Source organism: Balaenoptera ricei, chromosome 11, assembly GCF_028023285.1.
Source record: "Balaenoptera ricei isolate mBalRic1 chromosome 11, mBalRic1.hap2, whole genome shotgun sequence".
Classification (NCBI taxonomy): Eukaryota; Metazoa; Chordata; class Mammalia; order Artiodactyla; family Balaenopteridae; genus Balaenoptera; species Balaenoptera ricei.
Genome location: NC_082649.1, coordinates 63,168,330 through 63,188,541, shown reverse-complemented (window position 1 = coordinate 63,188,541; position 20,212 = coordinate 63,168,330). Strand labels below are relative to the sequence as shown.

Here is a 20,212-nt window from a genome sequence, read left to right as displayed (position 1 = left end):
GATATAACAATTGTTAAGTATATATGCGCCCAAAATATATACTTACAAAAAATAGGAGCACCCCAATATATAAGGCAAATACTAACAGCCATAAAAGGAAAAATCAACAGTAACACAACAATAGTGGGGGACTTTAACACCCTACTTTCATCAATGGACGGATCATCCAGACAGAAGATCAATAAGGAAACACAGGCCTTAAATGATACATTAGACCAGATAGACTTAACTGATATTTATAGAGCATTCCATCCAGAAGCAGCAGAATACACATTCTTCTCAAGTGTACATGGAATATTCTCCAGGATTGACCATATGCTGGGCCACAAAGTGAGTCTCAGTAAATTTAAGAAAATTGGAATCATATCAAGCATCTTTTCCAAACAAAACGCTATGAGATTAGAAATCAACTACAAGAAAAAAACTGTAAAAAACACAAACATGTGGAGGCTAAACAATATGCTACTAAACAACCAATGGATCACTGGAGAAATCAAGGAGGACATCAAAAAATACCTAGAGACAAATGAAAATGAAAGCACAATGATACAAAACCTATGGGACATGGCAAAAGCAGTTCTAAGAGGAAAGTTTATAGCAATAAAATCTTACCTCAGGAAACAAGAAAAATCACAAATAAACAACCTAATCTTACACCTAAAGCAACTAGAGAAGAACAAACAAAACCCAAAGTTAGTAGAAGGAAAGAAATCATAAAGATCAGAGCAGAAATAAAATAGAAACAAAGAAAACAGTAGAAAAGATCAATGAAACTAAAAGCTGGTTCTTTGAAAAGATAAACAAAATTGATAAACCTTTAGCCAGGTTTCATCAAGGGAAAAAAAGGGAGAGGACTCAAATCAATAAAATTGGAAATAAAATGAAAAAAAAAGAGAAGTTACAATGGACACCACAGAAATACAAAGGATCATAAGCGACTACTACAAGCAACTATATGCCAATAAAATGGACAACCTGGAAAAAGTGGACAAATTCTTAGAAAGGTACAATCTTCCAAGACTGAACCAGGAAGAAATAGAAAATGTGAACAGACCAATCACAAGTAATGAAATTGAAACTGTGATTAAAAAACTTCCAACAAACAAAAGTCCAGGACCAGATGGCTTCACAGGTGAATTCTATCAAACATTTAGAGAAGAATTAACACCTATCCTACTGAGACTATTTCAAACAATTGCAGAGGATAAGACACTCCCAAACTCATTCTATGAGGCCACCATTACCCTGATATCCAAAACATATGAAGATACCACAAAAAAAGAAAATTACAGGCCAATATCACTGATGAACATAGATACAAAAATCCTCAGCAAAATATTAGCAAAGCAAATCCAACAATATATTAAAAGGATCATACCCCATGATCAAGTGGGATTTATCCCAGGGGTGCAAGGATTTTTCAATATCCACAAATCAATCAGTGTGATACACCACATCAACAAATTGAAGAATAAAAACCATATGATCATCTCAACAGATGCAGAAAACGCTTTTGACAAAATTCAACACCCGTTTATGATAAAAACTCTCCAGAACATGGGCATAGAGGGAACCTACTCAACATAATAAAGTACATATATGACAAGCCCACAGCTAACATCATACTCAGTGGTGAAAAGCTGAAAACATTCCCTCTAAGATCAGGAACAAGGCAAGGATGTCCACTCTTGCCACTTTTATTCAACATAGTTTTGGAAGTCCTAGATACAGCAATCAGAGAAGAAAAAGAAATAAAAGGAAATCAAAGTGGAAAAGGAGAAGTAAAACTGTTACTGTTTGCAGATGACATGATACTATACATAGAAAATCCTAAAAATGCTACCAGAAAACTACTAGAGCTCATCAGTGAATTTGGTAAAGTTGCAGGATCTAAAATTAATATGCAGAAATCTGTTGCATTTCTATACACTAACAATGAAAGATCAGAAAGAGAAATTAAGGAAACAATCCCATTTACTATCGTCTCAAAAAGAATAAAATACCTAAGAATAAACCTACCTAAGGAGGCAAAAGACCTGTACTCCAAAAACTATAAGACACTGATGAAAGAAATCGAAGATGACACAAACAGATGGAAAGATATACCATGTCCTTGGATTGGAAGAATCAATATTGTCAAAATGACTATACCACCCAAGGTACTCTACAGATTTAATGCAATCCTTATGAAATTACCAATGTTATTTATTGCAGAACTAGAAAAAATTTTTAAAAATTTGTATAGAAACACAAAAGACGCTGAATAGCCAAAGCAATCTTGAGAAAGAAAAACGGAGCTGGAGGAATCAGGTTCCCTGACTTCAGACTATACTACAAAGCTACAGTAATCAAAGCAGTATGGTACTGGCAAAAAAATAAAAATATAGATCAATGGAACAGGATAGAAAGCCCAGAAATAAGCCCACATACCTGCAGTCAATTAATCTACGACAAAGGAGCCAATACTATACAATGGAGAAAAGACAGTCTCTTCAATAAGTGGTGATGGGAAAACTGGACAGCTACATGTAAAAGGATGAAATTGTAACATTCTCTAACAAACACCATACACAAAAATAAACTCAAAGTGGATTAAAGACCTAAATGTTAGATCAAATACTATAAACTCTTAGAAGAAAACATAGGCAGAACGCTCTTTGACATAAACTGCAACAATATCTTTCTGGATCCACCTTCTAGAGTAATGAAAATAAAAACAAACACAAGCAAATGGGACCTAATTATACTCAAAAGCTTTTGCACAGCAAAGGAAACCATAAACAAAACAAAAAAGGCAATCCACAAAATGGGAGAAAATATTTGCAAACAAAGTGACCAATAATGGATTAATCTCTAAAATACACAAACAGCTCATGCAGCTCAGTATCAAAAAAATAAACTCCCCAATCAAAAATGGGCAGAAGATCTAAATAGACACTTTTCCAAAGAAGACATACAGATGGCAAAATGCACATGAAAGGATGCTCAACATTACTAATTATTAGGAAATGCAAATCAAAACTACAATGAGGTATCACCTCACACCAGTCAGAATGGCCATCATCAAAAAGTCTATGAACAGTAAGTGCTGGAGAGGGTGTGGAGGAAAGGGAACCCTCCTACACTGTTGGTGGGAATGTAAATTGGTACAACCACTATGGAGAACAGTATGGAGGTTCCTTAAAAAGTAAAAATAGAACTACCATATGATCCAGCAATCCCACTCCTGGGCATATATCTGGAGAAAACCATAATTCAAAAAGATGCATGCACCCCAGTGTTCATTGCAGCACTATTTACAACAGCCAACACATGGAAGTAACCTAAATGTCCATCGACAGAGGAATGAATAAAGAAGATGTGATACATATATACAATGGAATATTACTCAGCCATAAAAAAGAATGAAATAATGCCATTGCAGCAACATGGATGGACCTGGGGATTATCATAGTCAGTGAAATCAGACAGAGAAAGACAAATATCATATGATATCACTTATATGTGGAATCTAAAAAAAATGATATAAATGAACATATTTACAAAATAGAAACAGACTCACAGACATGAAAAAACAAACTTGTGGTTGCCAAAGGGGAAAGGTTGCGGGGGTGGGGGAGGGATAAATTAGGAGTTTGGGATTGACATAGACACACTACTATATATAAAATAGATAATCAACAAGGGCCTATTGTATAGCACAGGGAACTCTACTCAATATTCTGTAATAACCTATATGGGAAAAGAATCTGAAAAAGAATGGATATACGTATATTTATAACTGAATCACTTTGCTGTACATCTGAAATGAACACAACATTGTAAATCAACTATACTCCAATACAGCATAAAAATTTAATTAAAAAAAGACTATAGGGACTTCCCTGGTGGTCCAGTGGGCAAGACTCTGTGCTCCCAATGCAGGGGGCCTGGGTTGGATTCCTGGTCCAGGAACTAGATCCTGAATGCATACCACAACTAAGAGTCTGCATGTTGCAACTAAGAGTCCATGTGCCACAATTGAGAAGTCCGCGTGCCGCAACTAAAGATCCCGCATGCCACAACAAAGATCCTGCGTGCCACACCTAAGACCTGGTGCAGCCAAAAATAAATGAATGAATGAATGAATGAATAACATTTTTAAATGTATAAAAAAATTTAAAAGACTACAAAAAATTTAAAAATGAGGTACATATGAAAAAAAAAAGAAAAGAAAAAAGCAAAAAGAAAGCCCTTGCCTATTCCAAGGCTAGAAAATAAATGATCTTCCTTTTCCTTTTCCTTTCTTCCTTCCTTCCTTCCTTCCTCCCTCCCTCCCTTCCTTCCTTCCTTTCTCGTTTCATTGTTTTATATTACAATTTTAAAAATCTAATATATTTTGGTTGGAGCAAATATATATTTTAATATTTTTTTCATAGTGACTAGTCAAGTGCCCTAACACTTTATTAAAGAACCCACTTTAAATCCACAGAGTAGAAGTCAACACTATCATCTACCACATTTCTATATTTGCTTAAATGTATTTCCAACCTCGGTGTGGTTCTACTGCTCTCTTGGTCTATTCCTGAATTAGTGTCATATGAATTTTCCTGGCCATTTTTCATAATCTTTAAGATAAACTTAAGCAATGTTTTGTCAAATTCCCTTTAAAATGTTAGAAATTTATTACTGCCTTGAGTTTAATAACTCATTAGTTTTAGGAACTAATACAGTCTTTCTGCCCAAGACCAGAGTATATTTATAGTATGTTTATCTGTTTGTCTTCTTTTACACTCCTTAGGCAAGTTTAATAGTTTTCTTCATGTACCTCTTATACATTCCATGTTATATTCATTCCCAATTATTTTATGGCTACAATGCCTGGCATGTAAGGACTATTGGAGAAATGTTACTTGTGACTAAGTGGTTTCTGTTAGTATAAAACAACAGCAACAATTATTTGTATATTTGTTTTATAATTGGCCATATAATGTTTTTAATAGGTTTTAAAATTTTTCTAAGCAATCACTATCTACAAGTAATGATATATTTCTATTATTTTAAACTCATTTTATACTTGACTATATTAACTTAAATTCTTCTGTTTTTCTGATTTTTATACTGTATGTTTAATTTTCTTGATTAATTGCACTGGCTAGTACTTCAAGATTATTATTAAATAATGAAAAACAGCTAAAAGGTAGTTAAATCATCCTTTTCTTATTCCTGACTTTAATAAAAATGTTTCTAGTGCTTTACTACTAATGATGATGGAAGAAGTTAATTTGAAAGTAAGTTTTTCATTAAGTAAAGGAAATATATTTTATTTCTATTCTTACCAAAGTTTTAAAAATCAGGCATTCATTGAGACAATTATATGGTTTTTCATCTTTGTCTGACTCATATAAATAGATTTCCTAGTAGGGCATCATTCTGACTTTTTAGGATATACCTAGCTATGACTCATTTAGTCTTTCAAATATTTTACTGGATCCTATTTGCATGTATTTTAAGAATTTTGCATCACTATTCACTAGTATAGAGTATGAAAACTGGTCTGTGGTTTTACTTCTGGTATACTTAAGGTTTTAAAAATCAGCACTATTTAGCTTTCATAAAAAGAATTTGTAGATTTTCCATCTTTGTTCATACCCTAGAAGATTTTAAATAGGATTGAAATTATTTTCTTCTTTGAGAATATGAAAGAATCCACTCTTGGAGATGTAAGAGATTAGACCTAGTGGTTTATTTGATTGTTTTAATTTTTGAAGGAATCAGCTTTGGAAATTTTATCAGACTATTTATTTTCTAATTCATTAATTTGTGTTTTTATTTTATTAATTACTTCCTTTGCTTTATTTAAAATTTTTTTTTACATTTGTTTATTTATTTTATTTATTTTTGGCTGTGTTGGGTCTTCGTTGCTGCACAAGGGGTTTTCTCTAGTTGCGGTGAGCGGGGGGCTACTCTTGCGGTGAGCAGGCCTCTCACTGTGGTGGCTTCTCTTGTTGCTGAGCACAGGCTCTAGGCACATGGGCTTCAGTAGTTGTGGCACATGGGCTCAGTAGTTGTGGCTCAGGGGTTCTAGAGCACAGGCTCTGTAGCTGTGGTGCATGGGCTTCGTTGCTCCATGGCATGTGGGATCTTCCTGGACCAGGGTTCGAACCCATGTCCCTTGCATTGGCAGGCGGTTTCTTAACAACTACACCACCAGGGAAGTCCCTCCTTTGCTTTCTTTAAGATTATTTTGTTGTTGTATTTCTAATTTCTTGAGTTAATGAATTTATTCTTTCTATTTAACAATGAAAATGGTTAAGTCTATTAATTTTACTCATTACAGCTTTGGCTGCATCCCACATGCAGTATTACTGATATTGTTATTTTCTAGTTTCTTTCCCCCTCTCCCAAGTCAAAGTTTTTTCTATACCTCTATTTTTCCTTTCTTATTTTTCTAGATTTCAGGTGGACAAAACTGATTGAACTGTAATCTTTGATTTATGACACACTGTCACCTTTGGTCCGTGAATAGTCTCTATTTATTTGCTTACTTATTAATATAACGAACACCCATGAACCCACCATGAAACTATTTTCTGTTTGATCCAAAGTTTAAGAATAACTTTTACATTTCTAAGGGTTGGTTTTTTTTTTTTTTTAATTTTTATTTATTATGTTTATTTTTGGCTGTGTTGGGTCTTCGTTTCTGTGCGAGGGCTTTCTCCAGTTGCGGCGAGTGGGGGCCACTCTTCATCGCGGTGCGCGGGCCTCTCACTATCGCGGCTTCTCTTGTTGCGGAGCAGAGGCTCCAGACGCTCAGGCTCAGTAGTTGTGGCTCACGGGCCCAGTTGCTCCGCGGCATGTGGGATCTTCCCAGACCACGGCTCGAACCCGTGTCCCCTGCATTGGCAGGCAGATTCTCAACCACTGTGCCACCAGGGAAGCCCTAAGGGTTTGTTTTTAATCTTTCTATTTTTGCTACACTTAGCAGTCTTCTTATCTGTAAAAACAGTGCCTATCTCACAGGGTTATTATGAGAATTAAATGTATTAATGTTTGTAAAATGTTACAACAGCGCCTGGCACATAGTCAGTACTATTTAAGTGTTAGCTATTATTTTTATTATTATGTTAGATCAAATTTATTAACTATACATATTTTTTACATATCGCATTGTCTTGTTCTTTCTACTTGATTTGTCAAGTGCTAATAGAAGTGTGGTAAAATCTCACTGTACTACTGCACTGTTGCCACTTTTTTTCTGATTTTGCTTTGTATAAGTGCTATGAAATCCCAAGCAAATATATTCATAATAGTTGTATTTTTATTATAGGTTGGACCCTCTTTGTTTTATCTCAATTTTTACCTTGAATTCAACCTTGTTTAACATTAACAAACAAAAACACTCTGATTTTTGTTGTCATTGTTTGCATTTGTCTGCTATATCTTATTATTTCCTTTTACTATTTCTGAGTCACAGTGTTTCAGATTTGTCATTTGAGAACACATAGCTGAAGATTTTTTTTCTTCAGTCCATTTAGAGTCCTTTTCTTTTAAAAGAAGAATTTTATCCAGTTACATTTATTATTAAAACACATGCTTGATCTTGCCTTTGCCATATTGTTTCCTGATTTAATGTTTCCTTGTTCCTTTTTTCCACCTATCTTTTGCTGTAAAATCTCTGTGTTCTTAAAAAATTTTTCCCTTCAGCAATTTCAAAGTGATACATAATCTGCTTTCTGTTAAACAAGTTTATAACTTTAAATAACACACTCCGACTTCTTTTTCTCTGTATATCATTGATGTGTGTGTGTGTGTTTTTTTTTTTTACAGTGCTTGGCTCTCTACCCTGATGAGATTCACCATTCGCCTGCCAAAACTCCTCCTCACTTATGTTAGGCTGAGCTTTTCCTCCACAGCCCAGACTAAATGGCTCTGGCTGCCCTTGTTTGTGGCTGTTTAAAAACAAAACTCGTTAACATATTGTCAAATCCTCCTTCTCTGAAGCCTACAGATATTTGGCTCTAGCTGCTGATGGTAAAACAGCATGTAGCTTGCAAGCCATGGCTCCAGGCCCACTCTGGAACAGGGGCAGGGCAGTACAGGGTGGGATGGGAGGCCCAGAAGTTTAGAAGTGATAGCTGCAATGTCTCCCTATGGCCTGCCCCAACAGGAGGCAGCATGTGCTGGAGGCAAACAGCGTGGGATCAGAGTGGCCCTCTCCCTCTCTATAGTCCAAAGCATTCCTTGTTAGTTGCTCACCCATGGGGTTCTAATCTCCTCAACAATATCAGGTGCTTGCTCCCTCTGGGCTAGGAAAGTTTCTGTTTGTTCTGATCACCCCTCTCTCTGCCCACCAGCACCTTTCACAACCCTCTCCAGGGCTGTTCCGTCTCCTAGAAGGACTCTGAGAAATGAGTAAGGTGCTTGGGAGCCAGAGAGGGCATCCCTGGAGGGCCTCACTGCTCCTCCCGGCCTCACCAAACCTCCCTATTTTCCATAGTCCAGTTCCATCTGCTTCCTCCAGGGAGTCTTCCTGATTGCTCCAGTTCCCCCTGACCTCCCATCACCCTGAGTCATCTACTCCATTCTCAACTCTATCTCGAGCTGATCTCTGACTATCTCAAACCTGCTGAATCTGATTTCTCCAACTAGACTGGGAGCCCCTGAGGCCAGAGCCAGAGTCTCTTCCTCTTATTGCTCCTCCATGGCTCACAGGACCAGTAGATACAACCAGAGCTTAGTAAAGATCTATTGAACAAATGGAAAGTCAAGACAAAGGACTCGGAATCTGACTCTCTTGGCTCAAATGCCACATCTGCTGCTTGTGAGTGGTGGGGCTTTGGGTGAGTTACTTAGTGTTTCTACAAAGGGTTGCTATGGGGATTAAATGTGATAATGTGTGAACTACATAGCTTGGCCTCTAGCCCTAGAAGACATGGAATGAGTGGAGCTACCAGTGTAATATCAGCCTGCATTGTTAATTGCATTGAACCAGTCTGACGGAGTGTCTGATGCTGTGTGCAGGTGGGTGTGTCATCAGGGCTTGGGTGTAGGTGACTGGTGACCTGCGACCTATGCCAGCCGTGCACTGTGATCTGGGCAAATCACTTCCCTTTGTGGAAGAAGGAGGCTTGGAGAGATGACCTCTGTGAGCCCTTCCTGCTCTGACCTCCATATGTGCTGTGGGTGTTGACAGTTTATGAGTTGGTCCTGATCTGAGGCCCTGGGGGAATGCATTTTTAACAGAGGCTCCACCCCAGTTTCTGACCTGGTTTTCCAGCTGGAGATCTCCTTTCTCTCCCTCCCCTCCTCCTCCATACCTCCCTGCCCAATCCCCAGGAGGGTACCAGCGCTCCACTGCTGAGCAGGATCATGAAGATGATGAACGTCTCAAACCAGCTGTGCTCCACGATGTGGTAGCAGGTCTTGCGCAGTCTCCACCAGACCTTCCCTGGGGCCTGCGTGGTGTCCACGGTGCAGCAGGGACAGCGCCGGACACAGCCTTTGGGGGAGGGAGAGGAGTCAGACCCAGTCCAGGATCTGCAAATGCCCACATCTGATGGCAGAAAGTTGAATGGTTGAAAGAATGACTGAAAGAAGTTACAATGATGGGTAATGAACTGGGCAACATGGTGGGTGGGGCCACGGCAGGGGGTGGGTGGCAGGGAGGGGTGACTGTGAGTGCTGCCCGCAGGAGCCCACACTCAGCAGGTACCCTGTGGATAGGCTGGATGGACTAGGCAACCAGTAAGTAGATGAAGGGCCTGGCAGTTCTGGGCAGGGGCAAGGCTGGGATTGGGATGAGCTCCAGCTTGTCCTGTGCTCATCTGGGAAACTCTCCCCCTGGGGGAATGTACCAGAACCCCCTGGGGTGCTGTGTCCCTGGTCCTTCTCCATGTTTGCAGTTTCTGAGCCTTGGGAAGGGCAGACTCCTCACTGATAACCCCAAACGGTGTGCCACATGGAGGGCAAACCCTCATTTTATCCCCAGCGGCCCTCCGAATATACCATGGATTCATAAAAGCTCTAGATGCCAATCACCAGCACAGCCACATGCCACACCCACCTTGAATATTTACAGAGGACCTACTATATGCCAGGTGCCATGCCAGGGCCTGAGGGAACAGGGGGAATTAGATCCAGTCCTTGCCGCTGTGGGGACACCTGGTCATGCTACCATCCCACAAACGCAGCCGACCCACAGCTGCCTGCCCAGCACGTCACAGGCATACTTGCCATGACTCAGGTCACAGGCAGGTGGAGGGGCCCCCAGGGTCTCGAAGAATGGGGGAAAAATGGCAGGCACCCAGGTCAGAGTGGGGTGCAACATGGCCCTCTACCCCCAGGAGCTGCAGGTCCTCCTGCCCTGGTGGGCAGGACTGAGGCTGGGCCAGAGGCCCACCCAGGGCAGTACCTTTAGTGAAGCAGTCCTCTGGATCCTTGATGTCCTCTCCGAGGTCAGGGATCTGCTCCAGGAGGTCAGCAGTGTTGGTCATGTCTGCTGTGCTCCCCTCAGAATAACTGTTCTCATGCGTCTGTGGGCAGGACCGTGGGGTGGGGTGGGTGAGGGCATGAGTGTGGGCCGTGTAGCAGCCTCCAGCCTCAGGCCCAGAGTCTGGGGGAGCCTGGGGCTCCCAGAGTGGAGGTGACCAGACTATCCTCCATTGCACACCTGGGGAATCTGAGCCCGGGTGGATGGGAACCTGCCATGAAGGTCACCTAGCCTGGACCTTACGGCTCCTGAGTTTGTGATTATGGTCTACTGGTGTCTAGGGCAGGGTACAGGGGGTCAGGGGAGGGTTCTCAGAAAACCCTGGGAATGGGGTAGGCATCCAGGTGTAAGTAAAACAGACATGGGGTGCAACAGGGACACACACTGGGACATGGACACATAGTGGCAGCTCGGCACACACAGAGGAAACAGGCATGCCACACCAAGAACAGAGTCAGAGCCAGGATCATGGGCACGCACAGGTACCAGGTCAGACATGCGAAGAACAGGCCAGCAACCCAGCCCACATTTCTCACTCAATTCATGTGGGTGCTGGTGTGATGCACAGAGCCTGGAACAAGAGTGAGAAGGTGCTGGAAGCTTTCCTGCCTGGCTGTGCAGGGTTCTGCTGCCCTGATCCCGCATAACTTGATTATAGAGAGGTGTGTGCAGGTGCCCTTATGAGTGTCTGTGTGTGTCTCATGTGGGCTGCCAGTGTATAGGGGTGTTGTAGTTCTGCCCACTTCCCCTCTTTGGGCCAGTGCACCCATCTCCAGCTGCCATGAATACTGTTTAGCCAGCCCCTTCTCCAGAAAGGTGTCTTTAGCCAGGGACCTGCAATCCCTGGAAATGGCTTGGTGGTTACATCGAAGCCAGGGGTGGCTGACGCCTAGTGACCCACTGATATGGAGGACACCAAGCTGAGGCTGGAATCCAGCCAGCATACTGTCTGGAGCTGCTTCTTTTGCCTCATCCTGCTTCTCTCACTTCCTTATGGGTCTCTCCTGAGGGCACTCCCTCAACGAAACATTAGCACAGGAAGCCAGGCTCCAGCTCTGCTTCTAGGAGCCCACCTTAATGATAAGTATGGTGGGGAAGGGGGTTCCGTAAAGGAAGGGCAGACTTCATTTGCTTCAGATCACGTCTACATCCCCCAGTGCAACTGGCCAGCCTCATGCCACTCAAGCTCCACTCCACTTAGGGGCGAGCTGGTTTGAGTTCTTGGGCAGCCTCTGCTCTCAAAGTTGCCTTCTTTTGCCTTCCTTCCACTACTCACTCCACCGCTGTCTCAAAGTCCTCTTTAACCTTGAGGTTTGCGATAAGGAAGGGCTGGATCCTGGTGAGAATGCAGAGAGTGCTCCTGGGTGCAGGGTGGTCTCCCGTGGCTTTGAGGGTCATGCCCTTCTCCCAGCTTTTTTGAGAGGCACTGAGCTGGGAAAGGCACAGTCAGAGGTCTTCATGCAGCTTTTCTTTTCAGACACTGGAGCTGTCACGCGGGAGGACAAGTTCTCAGAATCCCGCTGCAGGTGAGATGAGGGGTCCTTCTCCCAGGAAAGCCCCAGCCCACCTCGCTCTCCCTCGTTCCCACCGTGACCTGATTTGAAGAGGTGATGAAGTTACAAAACTCGTTCAAAGGTCAATGTTCTAGTACAGGAGCCCCTTCTGTCCGTGACCTTCTGCTCCTCCTATGTCTTCCTGTTCCCACAAGCCTTGGTGTGTCAGACCCTCCAGGGGGAGAAGTGTGACCTGCACAGTCAGGATGATGATTCCACCAGGCCCTCGTGCTTGCAAACTGGCCATGATCACAAAGCCTTCAGTGGGCCCATCTCATGAAAGGAACAAGGCAAAGGAGAAATATCCTGTTGGAGCAAGTCACAGCTGCCGGACTGAGGGCCGAGGTCAGGCAGCAGTTCAAGGGCCCCTGAGTGCTGTATCTGAACATATGACCTCCATCTTCCTTGGTGCTTGGCAGAGCCGGGGTGGGGTGTAGTCAGCTGTGCCACAGTCCAGTTAGCTCAGGGGCTGCAAACTCAAATGCTTACAGGGCCAGGTAGGTGATGGAATGAGGGCAGGCAGGTGGGAACTGGCAAACCGGAGCGCTCTAGCCAGTGTCAAGGAGGCGGCAGTTACCACTCGTCTCCAGCAGGGCGGCTTTTCTAGCAATTTTCTTTTTCAAGAGAAGCCAGAAATGCAGATTTTTTTACATAAAAGCTTCTGGGTTTACATGTTGGTAGCAAATTCAAATTAAAACCCTTTTGTGTCCTGAAGCCCTCCAGCAGGCCTTGTGTTTGCTGCCTCTGCTTTTGTCCAGGTGAGAAGCAGCTGGAGGCTCGTGTGCCGAGAACTTGTTCTCAGAGCTCCCCACAGTCCCCTGGGATGGGCTGATTCACAAGACAAACATGTGCCAACAGGACCAAAGCACAGGAACCGAGTGAGGAGGGGGTGAACAAGCAGAAGTTTGGGGTTAGTCCTGCATCGTGGTCCTGAGGGGCTGCTTCCAGAATTTCCCCATGGCTCTGGGCCCCAAGCCGTGTCTCCCCTATCAGGACAGGGCTGCCCATGCTCCCCTCTGCAGACGGGTCTCCCACACTGGCTGTGACGGCGGCTGTGGTTCCCAGCAGCAAATGCAGGCCTGTGCCCAGGGCCTCTCACGGCCTCTAGTCCCAGCAGCAGTGCCCCACCGGCTTCAGGGACAAAGGTGTGCATTACCTCACTGCACCCTGGGGCTGGGGCCTCTGTTCTCCGCTGCTGCCGCAAGTCTGCCTGAGCTGCACTGGCCTCGGCCCCAGAGGAGGTGGTCTCTGACACCTGGCTCCAGGGCCTGGGCTCCGGGAGGGCCTCTGGGCTGCCAGACACAGGCTGGGGTTCCTGCTGAAGAGACGCCCCAGCCCATGAGCTACCAGGTCGGAGTATTTCTAGGACCCTGGCTCTGCTTCAGGCCCTGCCCATGCAGCGGGGCACTGCCTCCTGCCCTCTTCATGAGGTCTCATCTCACTGAAGACCCCTCCCTTGGGCGTCCTGAGGCTGAAGGAGGCTCCTGATAGGTTCGGGCAAAGGGCCTAAGGCTACACAAATCTCCCCCTCCTCCCACTCCTTGAAGGGTACAGCTGGGCTATGATGCCCAGGTCCCAGATGCTGGCAACTCTACTTAGGAAGGACATGCTGACTTTCCCCAGGAGTTCCCATGGCACCCCAGCTTGCTTGCTTGCTTGCTTGTGTGCCCGCACGTGTGTGCGCGCACACACACACACACACACACACACACACACACACACACAGGCCCCAGGGAGCCAGGGCCAACAGGCTCAAGAGAAGGAAAGGAGGAGGAAAAGGAGGGGCAGGCAGAATTCCACTCCTGTGCTGGGAGCCTCTTGGAGCTAATTGGAAGCTGTGGTCCTGGCAACGCCAACGCTCCCCCTCCCCCAGCCGACACTGTGGCTGTCCCGCAGCCCGACTGAAAGGGCAGAAGCTGGCCTCTGGGACCACAGGGAGGCAGGAGGATGTGGAATCAAGCCTGGAGCCTCAGATCAAATTCCATGCAAGGGAACAGCTGCTCTTCTCAGCCAGACCCACCCAGTGCAGGCCCTGAGGAAGCGGCCAGGATGGGCCCAACGAAACAGCGAGAACCAGTCCTCGCTGTTTGACCTGAGACCTAGGGTGAAGCCATCTGAGCCTGGCTCAGGCCATGAGAAAACTGAGGGAGCTGGGGTGGTGGTGAGGGGTACCATCCCGTTTGTCCAGACTCTAATCCTAAGTGTTAAAAATAACAGGTTGGGAGATAAGATAGTGCTGTCTCTGACACCTGCCATCTTAGGGATGCTTATTTTTAAATCTCAGAATTAGCCCTGGGCCTGGGAGGAGGGGAAGGGGCAGTGGGGAGGTCTGGAGGCCACATTCCTCCCTCACCAAGACATTCCACCTTGTTAGTCCTGGAGGTGACAAGGTCAGGGCAGGGTCTGGGGGCCAGGTGTCCTAGCTCTGTCCTAGACACATGAGGAACTCCTAGCAAGTCTCTCTCTTCTCTCTCTTGCTGTGCCTCAGTTTCCCTTTCTGTACAATTAGCTGCCCGTGACCAGCCAGGGGACGAATGGTGGACAGCAGTCCTTCCCAAGACGCCCTCCTGGGCTGGGCTGGGCTGGGGAGAGAGGGTTGAGAGCTGGTTTCAGCACGCCTCCATGAGGCTGGTTTTTGGGGGATGGCCTGTCTTCTCCCTCCAGGCCACACCTGCTGGGGCAGATGCTCTGAGTGAGGCTGGGTCCCCTGGACAGTAGGTGCTGCACACACGGTGCGGGGGTGGGGTAGGGGATGGGGCTCACCTGCTTGCTGGACTCTTCCTCTGTGCTCAGGCTGTTCTCCTCATCCTCCTCTTGGTCATCCGTGTCTGACTCGGCCACGGCGATGGGCACACACACGGGCTCCGGATCCCCGGGTGTGCCCTGGCCTGGCCGTTGGCCTTCCTCAAACCGTGTCTCCTTGCGGGCTGGCAGCGCCTTCTCTGTCTCTGGGGGTGGTGGGAGGCTGGAGGTGGTGATGCAGCCGGGCAACTGGCCCTGCGTGGCGAGGGCCGCAGGCTTCTGAGCCCGCCGCTGCAGAAGCCCACAGCAGAAGTCCCAGGTGGTCCGCTTGATGAAGCGCAGGCCCCGCTGGATGCGGGCCAGGGCCAGCTGGAGGTTATTCATCTCCCCGTCCTCGTCAGGGGCTGTGAGGTTGTCTGCACTGAAGGAGCTGAGCAGCAAAGCCAGGAAGAGGTTCAGGACCTGTGGAGATAATGCCGCGCCCTGGGTGCTCAGCCTTGGGGCTATGATGAGCACTGCCAGAGGCAAACAGCTCGAGGCTTAAACCCTGGGCCCTAGGCTCTCATCCTAACCCCCCATACTCCTGAATATAGAGAGTTTGGCTATAAAAGGAAAGACAAATTCTCATCCTGAGGTAGGCGATAGGCCCCAGGCTGAGCAGCTGCAGCTGGTCTCCTGCTGATGCTTCAGTTGGGATACCAGCAGGAGCATTGGGCCCTGATTGGGTGCATTCTCATGGATTTCCTGGCCCGACACATGCTCAGAGAAGGTCCTCAGTCTAGGGGAAGGACAAAAGGAGGGAGAAGAGGCCAGCTGGAATCCATCTTGGCTGAGAAATGTGTGCCCACACCAGGATCAGATCTGAAGATGATTGGCCAGAAAAAAAATCCGGAAAACTGGCCCTATTTAAGCAACCTAAGCCCCTCCCTCTGAGCTTGCCTGTGTGCTCTTCCACACATACTTTGCTTTTTTCGCACTTACTTTGTTTCTTCCACACATATTTTGTTTTTTCCACATGTACTTTGCTTCTAATAAATGCTTTTATCTTTTTCACAATCTTGGTCTCTTTGCTGAATTCTTTCTTCAAAGAAGAACTGAGGTCCTTCTTCCAGCTTTTCACTGCCAGAATCAATCCCTCCACCCAAGGACTCAGATACAGTCTGAATTGAGGGCGTTCAAACCCAGGTTTCTTGGGTGTTGGCCCAGGTTCAATGGGTTCATCTGATGTCAAAGCCTGCAGATGGGGCCTTGCTCTCTTGGGAGTAATGGGGGACAGTGAGGTCAGGGTGAGCACAGGACCGCTCCCTGGGAAGTGGGATCCAATCTGGGATCAGCAGGGACAAGACAGAATCCCACCCAGAGGCAACCCAGGGCATCCATTCACTCACTCACCCACCCATCCATTCATTCATTCATCCATCACCCATCTGCTCTTGGGGCTTTCCTGGGAAGAGGCCTCTGCATCTGTTGGTGAAGGAGGGGCAATGATATGCCTCTGAGTTCCCCACTGAAGCTGGGTCACCACTCAAAGATCTGGGGCTCCAGCTGTGGAGCTCTCTCCACCTGTGTCCCCAGATCCGACCATGCTTTCCAGGTGAAGGACATGGGAGACTGAACAGAGAAGAGGGCGATGGCAGGAAAAGAGGCCAGGTGGCAGCCCTTGGGCGCCTGGGACTAACTGTAGGGTCAAGCTACTGAGACGGAGTTGTGTCCAGGCAGTGAGGGGTGCTTGGATGGGTGCTGCGTGCAGGATTAGACACTTGGATAGAGTGGAGGGACCTGGGGCTGGTGCCAGGGGAGGGGCTGAGACTTCAGAGGTGCCGGAACACACAGTCTCTACTTAAGTTATTTATTAGGGGTTATGGACTTGATGTCCCTAAGGGGGGTTTGAAAAATCTCTCTGTCTTTGGATGGTTCTGGACTACTGCTTGTTGTTAAACCACCCTGCAAGTGTGAAGTTTTAGCTTTTGTTAAAAAAGAGAACTTTTACTGAGTGACAAGGGACTGGGCTTGGGTCCATTTCCGTCTCAGGGAGGGTAATTGAAGATGGTGGTGGGCTCGTTCCACACAGGGGTCAGACTGGCTCATGAGCCTCACCAGGCCAACAGGACAGAGACACAATCTCCCCACCTTGGGCCTGGGTCTCCCCTCCGCAGCCACTCCTAGAAGGGAGTCCAGCTGAATGGGGGTCCCTATAGCAGGGTGGTGTGTGAAGGTGGACACCCAGTCTGAGTCCCTGCTCTGGCTTCTTACAAGCCCCTGAGACATGCTTGTCAGCAAGCTGGGAGTGAGAATTCTGGCGAAAGCAGTGGGCAAGGTTGGAGTGCCAGGCCTCAGAAACCTGCCTTTGGTTTAAATAGTAACATTCATGTGGACAGTATGGAAAGGTTAAGAAGTAGGCTCTCCTGTCCTATCTCTACAGAGAGATGATCACTTTTGACACCTGGCAGTCTCTTTTATGTCGTCACTGGAGGGGTGACACATGTGATGTGATGCAGAGCTGCTGTCTACACTGACCTCTGGCCAGGCCCCCGGCCTCTGTCCACACTGGCCCAGGCCTGGCCTGCCTCAGTTCCTGGGAGCCCACCCTGGGTTCCCCACCGCAGCCCTCGTTCACGCCTGGCTTCACAACCCCTGACCTCCAGGCATCTGGGGCCAGGCTGGGGGCAGGGCAGAGGGTGCCTGGGCAGCCTTGTCCACCCACAGAAGACGCTAGGGCCTCCCTTGCCGCCAGCTTCAGAAGTTCGGCTGCTTCCAGTGCTTTCCCTGTCAATCACACTGCTGCTCCCCAGCCCCTGCCTGATGATCACTTCCCATTTCAATGACAATCTTGCTTCCACCCACGCCCTGAAGCAGCCCAATTCCTGAGGCAGCCAGGGAGGGGGCCGCGTGGGCTGCGCTAGCTTCCCTCCTCCAGCAGCCTCTAATCTCATCCCCAGGCAGATCTGCTAGGAAATCGCAGGCTGTGTGTGCGTGAGGGCAGCTCAGCCTGGTCCTGGGCTGAAAGCTCTGTGTACTCGCATCCTCCTTGGAACACAAAGAGTCTGGCAGCCCCAGAGCTGTGCCAGGGGCTGAGCGAGGGGCACCCTGAGGGGCGGCAGGTTTGAGGGGATGGGAGGGGGGTTGCAGGGCCCGCCAAAGAACTGGGTTCCACTGGCACTGTGCACTCTGCTTCCTCTCTGGGCTCCACCTATGGAGGCTGAGGAAGACCGACCCCAACTTGGCCTGGTTAAGTCACATGGGAGGAGAAAGCAGGCAGGTCTGGAGAAGGGCTCTGGAATCTGCAGCCCACAGTACTCACATCACCTAAAACCCCTCTATAAGCCGCTGTGAGCCTGCGCTGCCCACACCATGGGCAGTGGGAGCCAGACACTGCAGGTGTGACGTTGGAGCGTGTGTGGTCCCCCTGTGTACCCAGGAAGGTGGCTGCATGTCCACAGTGGACACTGACCTCTCCCTGAACAACTGACCCCTCTCAAACTTGCCTCTTCCAAAGGCTCCTTCTCTGGCATTTAGATTTTGATCTCTCTCAACTCCAGAATTGCCCACATTGTAAAGACACAAGGCAAGATGCACTTTCCCTGGGATAGACAGGTGGCCATGGGAGCAAAGACCTGGGCTCCTCATTACAGGACAGCAGGGACTCTCAACACAGCTATTCAGGATGACATACAAGGTTCTCTCGGGCCCCACCTCACCTGGACAACCACCACCTGCCTGTGCCTGTGTTTTGCTTACCTTGCTTCTTTCCTCTCTAGCATCACCTGTCAATCAGGTCAGCGTGAAACCCCCTCCACCAGGAAGCCTTCCTTGATTTCCCCAGCTGAAGGGGCTCAGCACCCATGGGCTCCCTCTTAATGGCTCTGACCATTCTGACCAGCTTGAGAGTTATCTCAGGCCTGTTTGAACTCTCCACCTCCTCACTCTCTCAAGGTGGTGAGCAATGTCAGAGCCACATTCATCTCTGTATGCCCAACAGCATCTGGCACAATATTCTGCATGCAATGGGAGCTCAGCAAATGTTTGTTAAGCTGAATTGAACCAGGTGATAAATCACTGACAGTGAATAACTAATAAAACAATGAGTAGATGAGAAAATAATTAATTAATGGATATAAAATGAATACATAATGAATAAATAGGTAAATAGATGGGTAAATGAAAGAATGAGCAAATGAAGAGTGATGTGCATGAATGGATAGCTAAATGAGTGAGTGAGTAGATAGCTGGATGGATAAATGAGTAGATGGATGGGACTGATGAATGAGAGAACAGATGAGTGGGTTGATAGATGGATGTAGAGGTGGATGAATGAATAGAGGGATAGATGAGTGAGTGGAAAGATGGGTGATGGATGAATGAATGGATGGATGGGTGGGTGAATGAATGGATGGGTAGATAGATGGGCAAATGGATGGATGAATAGGTGTGTGCGCATGTGTGTGAATGGGGGTTGATGGATGGATGGTTGATGGATAGATGAATGGATGGGTAAGTGAATGAGTAGATGGAGGTCGATGGATGAATGGCTGGGTGAGTGAGTGTATAAATGGGTAGGGAGATTGGTAACTGAGTAGGCAGATCGATGGAAAGGTGGACAGGTGGATAGGTGAGTTGGTGGGTGGGTTATTGATGAGTGGATGGATGGCTGGATAGGTAGATGTATGAATGAGTAGAGAGATGAAAGAGTGAATGGGTAAGTAATAGATGGATTGATGATACATGGATGGATGGGTAAGTGGGTGCACAGATGGGTGAATGAATGGGTGAGTAAATAGATGGAATGATGGGTAAATGAGTAGGTGGATGGATGGGTAAATCAATGGATGGATGAGAGATTGATGGGTGGATGGATTGTTTGATAGATGGCTGAGTGTGGGAGTGGACGGATGGAAGGAAGGGTAAGTGAATGGACAGATGGATGACTGGGTGGGTGGGTAGCTGGGTAGGTGAATGGACGGGTAGGTGAGTGAGTGTGTGTGAGGCCACTGGCCAACTTACCACAAGGTTGCCGATGACCATAACAAGCAAGAAGACCAGCAGGCACAGTGACTGCCCAGACACCTCCATGCAGTCCCACATGGTCTCGATCCACTCGCCACAGAGGATGCGGAAGATGATGAGGAAGGCATGGAAGAAGTCCATCATGTGCCAGCGGGGCAGCAGACCTGAGTCGCTGATGCGGTGCCTCAGCTCTGAGTAGTTCTTGCCAAAGAGCTGCATGCCAACCACGGCGAAGATGAACACGATGATGGCCAGCACGAGCGTCAGGTTGCCCAGTGCCCCCACTGAGTTCCCGATGATCTTGATGAGTGTGTTCAGGGTGGGCCAGGACTTCGCCAGCTTGAAGACCCGCAGCTGGGGAGGGAGGGGTCCTTGTGAGGGGCTCTGGCTCCCACTGCCCATAGACACCCTCACCCCCGACAGCTCCTGCCTGAGAACCCAG

General features: G+C 47.0%; 1 protein-coding gene across 1 annotated transcript in view; it reads right to left on the bottom strand.

The window, feature by feature from the left end:
- SCN5A (sodium voltage-gated channel alpha subunit 5) overlaps nucleotides 1-20,212 on the bottom strand; it is a 106,906-nt gene that overhangs the window by 24,911 nt on the left and 61,783 nt on the right. The window contains exons 16-20 of the mRNA XM_059939409.1: nucleotides 19,768-20,124; nucleotides 14,788-15,228; nucleotides 13,181-13,342; nucleotides 10,394-10,514; nucleotides 9,327-9,481 (exon numbers count right to left, since the gene is read on the bottom strand). Of these exons, the coding sequence (XP_059795392.1) occupies nucleotides 9,327-9,481; nucleotides 10,394-10,514; nucleotides 13,181-13,342; nucleotides 14,788-15,228; nucleotides 19,768-20,124 (1,236 nt within the window). The remainder of the gene's footprint in view (nucleotides 1-9,326; nucleotides 9,482-10,393; nucleotides 10,515-13,180; nucleotides 13,343-14,787; nucleotides 15,229-19,767; nucleotides 20,125-20,212) is intronic.